This window comes from Trichechus manatus, unplaced genomic scaffold, assembly GCF_000243295.1.
Source record: "Trichechus manatus latirostris isolate Lorelei unplaced genomic scaffold, TriManLat1.0 scaffold00211, whole genome shotgun sequence".
Taxonomy (NCBI): Eukaryota; Metazoa; Chordata; class Mammalia; order Sirenia; family Trichechidae; genus Trichechus; species Trichechus manatus.
In genome coordinates, this window is record NW_004444147.1 from 3,520,974 (window position 1) to 3,530,441 (window position 9,468).

Below are 9,468 nucleotides of genomic sequence, written 5' to 3' on the forward strand. Positions count from 1 at the left end.
CTTCCTATTTGAGAATTTCTCCTCCCCCCATCGCCGCACACACAAAAGCTTTGAAACATTTTATTTTGAGATGGGGGATTATAGTCTATGCAACAATGAGACATTAGGAGGTGGAGCATGAATCGCCCCTAAGCGTGTTATACACAGACCTTTTCCAAGTCGCTGTAGAGGAATTATTATTCAGTTTAGTCAGCCACGAGGCATGTATTACTTCAGAAACATTTGCATCTGGGTAGGCTTGATTTTTTAATAGTCTTGGTGGGAAGCACTTTGAACCAAAACGTACGCTAAAAGGCAACTGCCATGGAGACTGATCCTCCGCTGTGCTTTTCTCTTCCTGACGCGTTCCAGCATTCACCCGGTGTCCTCCGCACGCTGCTCTGGTGTAGGGGCTTGGGCGCCGCGTTGCGGGGAAGCTCACGTGGATAGGAATCATCACCCAGGATTGAAAACTGGAGACGGCCGCCCAGGGTGGGGGCACTGGGGACAGTGCCGGTGTGTTTTCGGGGGGAATGACTCTCAGGGTGTGCAGTCCCCCCTCCCCCACACCTCGCCATCCTGTGCTGGGGACCACGTGCTGGAGCGGCGCGTGGGGGCCCCTGGTGCGCAGCCGCGGTGGAAGACTGCGCCGCATCCCGGGGGCCCAATACCAGGTTATGTCTGTGTGTGCGTGTTTGGGGGCCCGTGCCGCCCTGCTCTCCCGGTGAGAGTCCGTGTCGCCTCGGCCGAGCGCCCCGCGGAGCGGTGCCTGCGCTCGACCGAGCGCGCGCGCGCCCGTGCGGGGTGTGTGTGTGTGTGTGAGTGTGTATGTGAGTGTGTGACAGTGTGTGTCAGGTGACTCGGGTCACGCAGTCTCTCTCGCTCCTCGGGGAGGAACTGCCGCGCTCCGGCTGACTCCTCCGCCGGCGGGCTGGGCGGGGGAGTGGGCTCTGGGCGGGCCGGGAACCGCGGGACCCAGACCTGGGCGCCGCCCGCCGCGGGGGACGCGCGGCCCCCGCCAAGCTCCAGACAAAACCCAAGAGATAGGTTGCGGGCGACAGGCGAGAAGGCTTCCTGCCGACCTGGGACCCCCGCCGCCCCCGGGACGGCCGGCCGGTGGGCGCGATGAGCCAGGTGCTGGGGAAGCCGCAGCCGGAAGACGAGGACGACGACGAAGAGGAGGATGAGCTGGTGGGGCTAGCGGACTACGGGGACGGGCCCGACTCTTCGGACGCCGACCCGGACAGCGGGGCAGAGGAGGGAGGTAAGCGCCCGGCCCCCCGACCCGCGCGTCCTCAGCCTGCGCCCCTTCCCTTCCCTCGGCCTCTTCCCGCCCCCAGCCGGGCCAGGCTCGCGGGCCGCCGACTTGGAGGGGCTCCAGTGGAGCGGAGTTGCGGGGAGGGGTGCCAGAGGAGCGACCGCGAGCTACAAAATGGGGGAGACCGGGTACAGGCGACGGAAGGGGCACCGGGGTGGGTGGGGGGGGGGGAGGAAGGAAGGGAGGGAGTGTCTGGGCAGGAGGAACGCACGCTCTCTCGCCCCTTGTAGGGCCAGTGCCTGCTTTACCCCTGTCCCGGAGCTCCCCGCAGGATCTGGGGATTGGGGCCGCTCTAGGCGCCCTTGGACCACTCCCTGAAGGCTACCATTGAAGCCCGGGTCAGATGTTGTGACTAAAAAAGGCAGCCGGTGGCAGCGCGACTGGCAGGGTCGTCGGCAGCTGCGGGTGTCAGTCTTGTCCCGTGTCTCCCCGGGAGGGGTCCTAGGGCCGCCTAGGTCTGAGGCGTGGGGGGGAAACCTGTGGGGCGGAGGGGGGAGGTGCGCACAGGTGATCCCAGAGTCACCGAGTGACCGCGGGTTTCCCTGGATCAGGGCAGATACGGTTGTTAGGACACCTTATCTGCCTTTGGTGTCACCACCTGAGCTTGGCAGTGCCTGCCCGGGAGTGAGCGCGGGGCGGGGGAACACCTTGCCACTGAGAAGCAAACTCTTGTTTTCTTGTTCAAGAAGCGGGATTTAGCAATCGTTCAGCCTGTGGGGTCTTCCTGCATTTTACTCTTAAGCTCTTAAGAGCTTTTTAGGATTCCAGAAAGGTTATTCCTTTTTGTTTCCTCAAAATCAAGGAAAAGGCCGTTTATTTTATGGTCACTTGAAAAGGTCAGTAGAATGTTGCTCTTAAATATATCTACGCAGGTGAAACTGTGTGCATCCTAGAGAAGGAACTAACTTTTAAAATATTTCACATTGAAGAAATTGTGTGAGGGATAGTATCTTTGTGACTGTTGGTTTTTAAGAACATTTATGGAGAATTCATTGAACTTACTTAAAATTCCCTACACAAAGACTTTCTCCCCAGGATAGTTTTCTTTTTATTATTTTACCTATGGTAGGCTCTACTTTCTATGAATCAGAAAGGGGAGAAAGTTAACTAAGCCTTGCCCCTGTTAGATGAGAGAGAAGCTTTCTAAGTCATCCTTTTTCATAGTGTTCTGTCTCTAGGGAGGGTTTGTGCTAATTCTCCATTTGCTTAAACTGGTGTTGCACCTGTGCACTTCTCTCTTCTGCTCTCCCCGTAATTGGTCCCACAGTTGAGCATGCAGGCCACATTTTTGTAAAGCCTTTCAACCCTCTTATTAGAGTCTCTAGGGCTGCCTTTCATGATTAAATTGTTCAGGCGCTTCATTATTATTCAAATTGCATTTGTTAGCTCCTCCCAGATTCTTAGGAGACTGGGGAGAGATTCAGAATGGGGATGTATTTGCAAAGTATTTGAAACGGTAGACACACAATGAGTGAATGTGTGATAATCTTTAAAAAAAAAGAAAAAAGACCACATCTGGGAGGAAAAGCCCTGTAATTTGATATTGTCGTGGGGGCCAAAGAGGTTCCAGGAAAAGCACCAGACCTGTTTGTTTATTCTGCAGTTCCTTAAGGGGGCACTTAAAAAAATTGATTTGGGGGACTTGAAGTGTAAAGCCCTGCCTGAGGGGTGGGATTGGATTTCCTGAGCAAAGGGCTTCCCCAGAGTCCCATCTTGGAGGCTCCACTCTGCTACTAACCTGAAGGCAATCCCATCTGTTACTAATGCCTTTGATTACTTCTGCGTGAATTCTCCAGATCAACATGGGATCTTGCTATGAAAGAATTGAGTATATTTATGTGGAATGAAGAGCAACAAATTAGTACTTGCTCTGGCATACATTACTTAAACTTGGCCTCTTCTCCTCTTGGGCCTGCTGTGCATAGGTGGTCTGTTTCTCAGAAGGCTTCCTCTGTTCTCTTTTGGGTCCTGTGTCTTTGCAGGTTTTTCTTAGCTTTGATTTTGGAGTTTAGGCCTTGATGCAAAATTTCTATCAGAACATTTGCTTTCTATACTAGCAGATAGGCTCCTTAATCAGGGAGTCCAGCAAGGACTGTCTCTGACGACTGTCACGCTGACTGATATGGTCCTGGGGAGCTGGGTTTGGGTGGTTGGGAGTTGTGACTTTCATTTTGGTTGTTTTCAGAGGGCTGGTTCCTAGGCCCTTAAGGTGCCACCAAAGGATCATCGTGATTTCTAATGGGCCCTGAACACGTTGTTTTATAATCCTGTTTTATTTTTGGTAAAATTCACACCTGCAAACTTTAAAAATGGAATATGAAATAAATGGACTTACTTATTTTGAAAAAAGAAGAACGTGGGTGCACCTTGAACCATGAGCAAAGCATTTCTCCTACCTAAGCTACTTGGTTTAGTGCCTGTGCTTAGTGAAGACCTGGGGCTTTTTTCCATGAGGTTCAGAAATCTACCCTGGCAGGTGGGATGCAGGACTTACTGGCATTGCCAGGTAAGTTGCAAAGCAAGTTGCCAGGAGCTACACAAAAAAAATGTGGATTGAAGGTGAATAATGCAACAGTTGTTTTCCTTAGTCTTATAAGGGACTAAGATTTTATTTTTAAACAGCGCTTTGTAAGTTTTAACCACATTACACTTAGTTTGAAAATGTAGCGCAGCTAAGCCAAGGCTTAAATTATACTTCTCTGGCTTCTCCAAATTTATTCTCAAATAGCAGGAGTGTTCTTTAGTTCTGTTAAGGACAGATTGAGCACCCCCCCACCCCACCCCTCCATGGTAATTAATCAGAGATAAAGCAAGTCTCACCTTCAACCCCCACACTCCAGATAAAACTCCAGCTCTAGAGAGGAATAATTAAGCCATTAAAAAACAACTGTACCAAAGATAATGATTTTTTGATAATGATTTTTTTAAGACACATGGACTTTAAAACTTAGTAAATTACTATATCTTAAAAGCTATAATAGCAAGGAAAGCAATTAAAAGATCATATTTAATCAGAAAGTGAAATTTTTTCCCCCAAAGTCCCTCCTAGTTTTCAGAGGAAACTTGGCTAAGGTAGCTGCTCCCCCAAAGTCCAGTTGAGTGAGGTCCTTGTTTCCATAGCATCCTGCGCCCTAGTTAAGATGCAAGGAAGTGACACTTCAGGTGGTTACCGGAGGCAGATCCAGTGAGGCAGATCCAGGAGGGCAGCAGGTGACACTCCCCTGATTGGTGTAGATGGGAGTGAATCCAGCAATTTACATCTACTGATTGTTAGCCTCAGCTTTTTTTTCTTAAAATAATTTTAAAATTATTAATGAATTCATCTTCTCGTTATCTCTCGAGAGTAAGTAGAGATAATTGTTCTCCTGATGCTGAAACTGTGCCTGGAGATGACAGGGGGATTTTCTAAGGCCACATGATAAGCAAGGCTTAGGAGAGGGTCAAGTGCACAATGTGTGGAAATGTAAACCCCTTCCCTTGTGATTCAGTCTTGTCCAAAAAAAGTTGGGTTGTCTGTAGTTCTGGCTACAGCTAACATCCTGGGTTCCCTTCTGGTCCTGGTAATACAGAGATACAGAAGCATTGGAAGAGATGGACATACAGAGCAGGTAAGAAATGATTTGCCCAAGATCACACGGTAAACACGGAGTTTGTTCAAATAAATTTATTGGGAGAGCATATTTTTATATTGGATGCTTTGTAAACATGTTTCAGTGACTCGGAGTATCAAAATCTTGATTCTCACTTTTCTCAGAAATCTCTTACATTTTAATATCCAAACAGACAGAATGGTCTAATGGCAATAAGAGGCAGAAATGGATTAGGGATGTGGCTCTGAGTTTGAAAGATAATCATTGGTCAGTCCCTGGGTAACTATGTGTTGCCCTGGAGTTCAGCCCTTTGCTTTATTCAAACCCCGGCACCCTCCCAGCCCCGCACTGTAACTGTTGATAGCGGCTTTCCCTTCCTACTACAGGCACCGCTTTCTTGCTCATTTTTCTTATCTCTTACCTTTTATTTTTTATCCTCCCTCTCTGCCAAAGTCTTAAAACTTTCTTCTGACAGCGACTTTGTCTGGTTCTGCTGTAACGCTCAAGACAAACACCTTTCTCACTCCTGTTCCAATGTGTCCAGGGTTCTGGTCGACTTTCTCAAAGACCTCTGGGGAGGTCTCTGGTTCGTTTTCCCAGATCTGTAAAATGTTGTTGGGTGTCGACTAGTTGATTCCAACTCATAGCAACTCCATGTGACAGAGTAGAAGTACCCATAGGGTTTCCTAGGCTGAATCTTTATGGGAGCATATCGCCAGGTCTTTTCTCCCATGGAGCTGCTGATAGGTTTGAACGATGGACCTTTCGGTTAGCAGCTGAGCACTTCACCATTGCACCACTTAGTACGTATAACCAGCCTTCATTCACTTTTAAAACTGTTGTTAAAAACTTCACAAGAACATCTTTCATTTCTTGCAGTTTTTATTGTAGCATTGGTAAATCAACACATTAGAAATGTCATTGCGTACATATCTTAAGAAAATATTGCTTGCGTATCTTAAAAAATAGGGAATCATGTTTTTAGTTATTTGCCAGTGATTTGAGAGGATTTCATAAAGATTTGGTCTTCACACATAAATAAAAATCACTTTCAAAGATCTTTATGCCTTTGAAAATATATGTTCTGTTTGCATTTGATTTTTCTTACTAGGTAGTTAATCAAATCAGCAGTGAGCCTTCATGATTTTTATCTTATTAGAAGTACTGGTGGTGCAGTAGTTAATTGTTTGGCTGCTAGACAGAAGGTTGGCAGTTCAAATCCACCTGCTGCTCCTTGGAAACTCTGTGGGGCAATTCTACTCTGTCCTGTAGGATCACTATGTGTTGGAATTGACTCCATGGCAGTGGGTTTGGTTTTTTGTTTTCGGTATTGTTATTCGTATGTTTAATTCCCAGTTGAGTTGTAATTTCTTACTGAACTCCTGGGTCTTGAATGTATAAGTAGTTGCAATGATCAACCCACTACTCCAGAAATTTAAAGGAGCTACAGATAATGTCACAAATAGAAACAAACCAGAGCCTCCTTCTTCAAACCATAAGCATACAGACCTAAAGCCTTTGTTGACCCCTCGGAATACTAATAACAAAGAGATTCTAACTTTCCCTTAAGGCTGAGTGAGCCTCTAAGTGTAGTCACATTCCACAAAAGACCCTCTCATCTTCTAGACTTGGCAGAAAAGTGTGTGTGTGTGTGTGTGTGTGTGTGTGTGTGTGTGTGTGTGTGTGTGTGTGTGTGTGTATGTTGACAGAGACTTATAGATAAGAAAATTAAGACTCATGGGTTAGGAGACACGTCCAGGGTGACACAGTAAATGGCAGAGCTGGTACTTGAATCCCAGTCTGGCACTAACCCAGTACTTTTTCAGCCATTCCACTTGCTGTCACTTTGCCACCACTTTATCCTAATTCATTAAATCTTTATTTTCCCATGTGGGGCTTGTTCAAATGTGTCACCTCTTGGAGAACTTTTCTTACTTATAATAGCTCACAATTGTACAACATATCTACATCCAGAAAGTGTGTTTTATATGATGATCTCTCATTCTACTGGAGAGACTCCTTGAGCTCATCAAGTCAGGGCCAACCCTGCTAAAGCTGTATAAGGAGATCACTTGAAGGCATGGCCCCCAGGCAGGACTGTGTTCAAGGTACTTATCCTTTTTTCTCTTCTATGTTTACAAGGCTGATTGGCTTTTGACAGGGCTCTGACAGATATGGGATAAATTGGGAATTAAGTAATCAGTGTGCAGGTGTTAAAGGCTGATAATGGCCCCATTAGATGACCTCTCCTCATAATGCTGTTCCCTGAGTAGTTTGAGTTTCCCTGGGGTCTTCAGGAGTCCAGTTACAAAGCTGGGGTATTTGGGAATTTCTGGTACTGAATGGACCAAGAAGAAGACAGAGAAGATAATTGTGTCCCAGACCATAGTAGATAACTTTACCTCGGCATACAGCTCATCATCCTGATATCCAGTTCCAAATGTAAATCTGGGCCAAGGTCATACATGAAGTTTCTTTTTAAAGTTTGGGTTAATTTAGCTTCATATCTGCTCAGTCACTTTCATTTATTCATCCCAACCAACAAATGTTTATTGAGTGTTTGTTATGTTAAGCATTGAGGCCTCAGTGTTTACATCTGTAAAGGATAAATGTATTTACTTGAGGATTGGAGTCCCTGGGTGGTGCAGACAGTTAAGGGCTTGGCTTCTAACTGAATGGTTGGTGGTTGGTGGTTTTAGTCCCCCAAGAGTTACGTTGGAAGAAAGGCCTGGTGATTTACTTCCGAAAACTCAGCCATTGAAAACTCTATAGAGACAGTTCTACTCTGACACACACAGGAGGTCATCCTAAGTTGGAATCAACTCAATGGCAACTGGTTTATTTTTTCTTTTTACCTGAGGATTAGAGATGACACTGCGGGCCTCATAGGTGGTCTGTAAATGGCCGATAGGAGGTTGGAGTGGGTTGACTTCGAGCTTTTTCACTGTGGCTAAGGCTAAAACTCCCTTACATTCCTCATCTGCAGCCAGCAAAATCAGGAAAGGGACATGAACTGCCTCAGCAACCTCCATTCCCGCTACAAACCTGTCTGCATCCTCACAATCTTACCACTCTTCTGAAGCCCCAGGCCCCTTCCCCACTCGAGCTCTACACACACAGGCACTTACTCCACAAGTGTAAACTCCTGTCCAGTCTCTTCCCTGTTAGCATCTTGGTGAAAGGGGCCCTTGTTCACTTGGTCTGCCAAGTTGGGAACCCAGGCCTTCTCTCTCTCTCGTTCCTGTGAGTCACCAAGTTTTTTTTATCGATTTTCCTTGAACATTTCATAAATCCATTCCTTCTGCCTGTTTCCACTGCCTGTGCCTTAGTCCTGTCATTTCTTATTTCTGATCTCATAAACTTTCTAACTGCCTCTACACTCGCCCCCTGTAGGGAGTCTACTTCTGGAGTAAACTTCCTGAAATGTATGATAATGTTAGTCTCCTTAGTGATTTCCTCCTTGCTTTCAGAGTAAAATCCCACCCTCTCAGCATCTAATTCATTAGCCACCCTGTTACCTCTTTTTAAACTAATTTATTAAAATATACTTATTGAATTTATGCCACATGCTACATTATATTTCACGTGTGTGTATGTGAAAGAGACAAACAAGTAAAAAACATACAAAAAGTTGTGTATAGTGATTCAAAACCAAATCAAACCAGTTGCCGTTGAGTCAATTCTGATTCATGGCAGGCATCCCTGTGTGTGTCAGAGTAGAACTGCTCCATAGGGCTTTCAAGGCAGTGTCCTTTTGGAAGCAGATTACCAGGCCTTTCTTCCAAAGCACATCTGGGTGCATTCAAACTGCTAGCTTTTCAGTTAGTAGTCCAGTGCTTAAATGCTTGTGCCACCCGGGGTCTCTGGTATATAGTGATAAGTGCAATTAAAAAAATACAGGGTTATGGCACAGGACGTGATGGGACCTGATTTAGATCAGTTTTTAGTTGCTGCGGAGTCTCTTCTGACTCATGGGGACTCTGTGTGCAGAGTAGAACTTCTCCATAGGGTTTTCAAGGCTGTGACCTTTTGGAAGTAGATCGCCAGCCCTGTCTTCCGAGGCACCGTTGGGTGGGTTCAAACTGCCAACCTTTGAGCTAGTGGTTGTTGTATGCCATTGAGTCAATTCCGACTCATAGTGACCCTATATAACAGTAGAATTGCCTCGTAGGGTTTCCTAGGCTGTAATGTTTATGGAAGCAGATTGTCAGGTCTTCTGTAGAATGGCGAGTGGTTCGAACTGCTGACCTTTGGGTTTGTAGCCAAGCGCTTATCCATTGTGCCACCGGGGCTGCTTTTCATTAGTAGTCATGTTGAAGAGATGAAATTGGAGCTGGGCTGAGTGGGAAGAAGAAGGGGAGGTAGGGAAAGCCTGGGAGGAAAGCCTTTCAGGCAGAGGGAGGAGCAAGGTGAAGACCCTGAGGTGAGAACGAGCTAGTTGTATCTGAGGAGCAGGAAGAACATTGTGGCTGGAGGATAGGGAACAAGTGGGAAAGATGAACTAGGCATTAAGGGTGTGTGTGTGTGTGTGTGTGTGTGTGTGTGTGTGTGTGTGTGTGTGTGTGTTGTGTGTGTGTGTGT

The 9,468-nt window shown here is 46.6% G+C and overlaps 1 protein-coding gene across 1 annotated transcript in view; it reads left to right on the forward strand.

Moving 5' to 3' along the window:
* The first annotated feature begins 921 nt into the window (after positions 1 to 921).
* RRAGD (Ras related GTP binding D) overlaps positions 922 to 9,468 on the forward strand; it is a 44,096-nt gene continuing 35,549 nt past the window's right edge. The window contains exon 1 of the mRNA XM_004388424.2: positions 922 to 1,243. Within this exon, the coding sequence (XP_004388481.1) occupies positions 1,105 to 1,243 (139 nt within the window). The 5' untranslated portion in view covers positions 922 to 1,104. The remainder of the gene's footprint in view (positions 1,244 to 9,468) is intronic.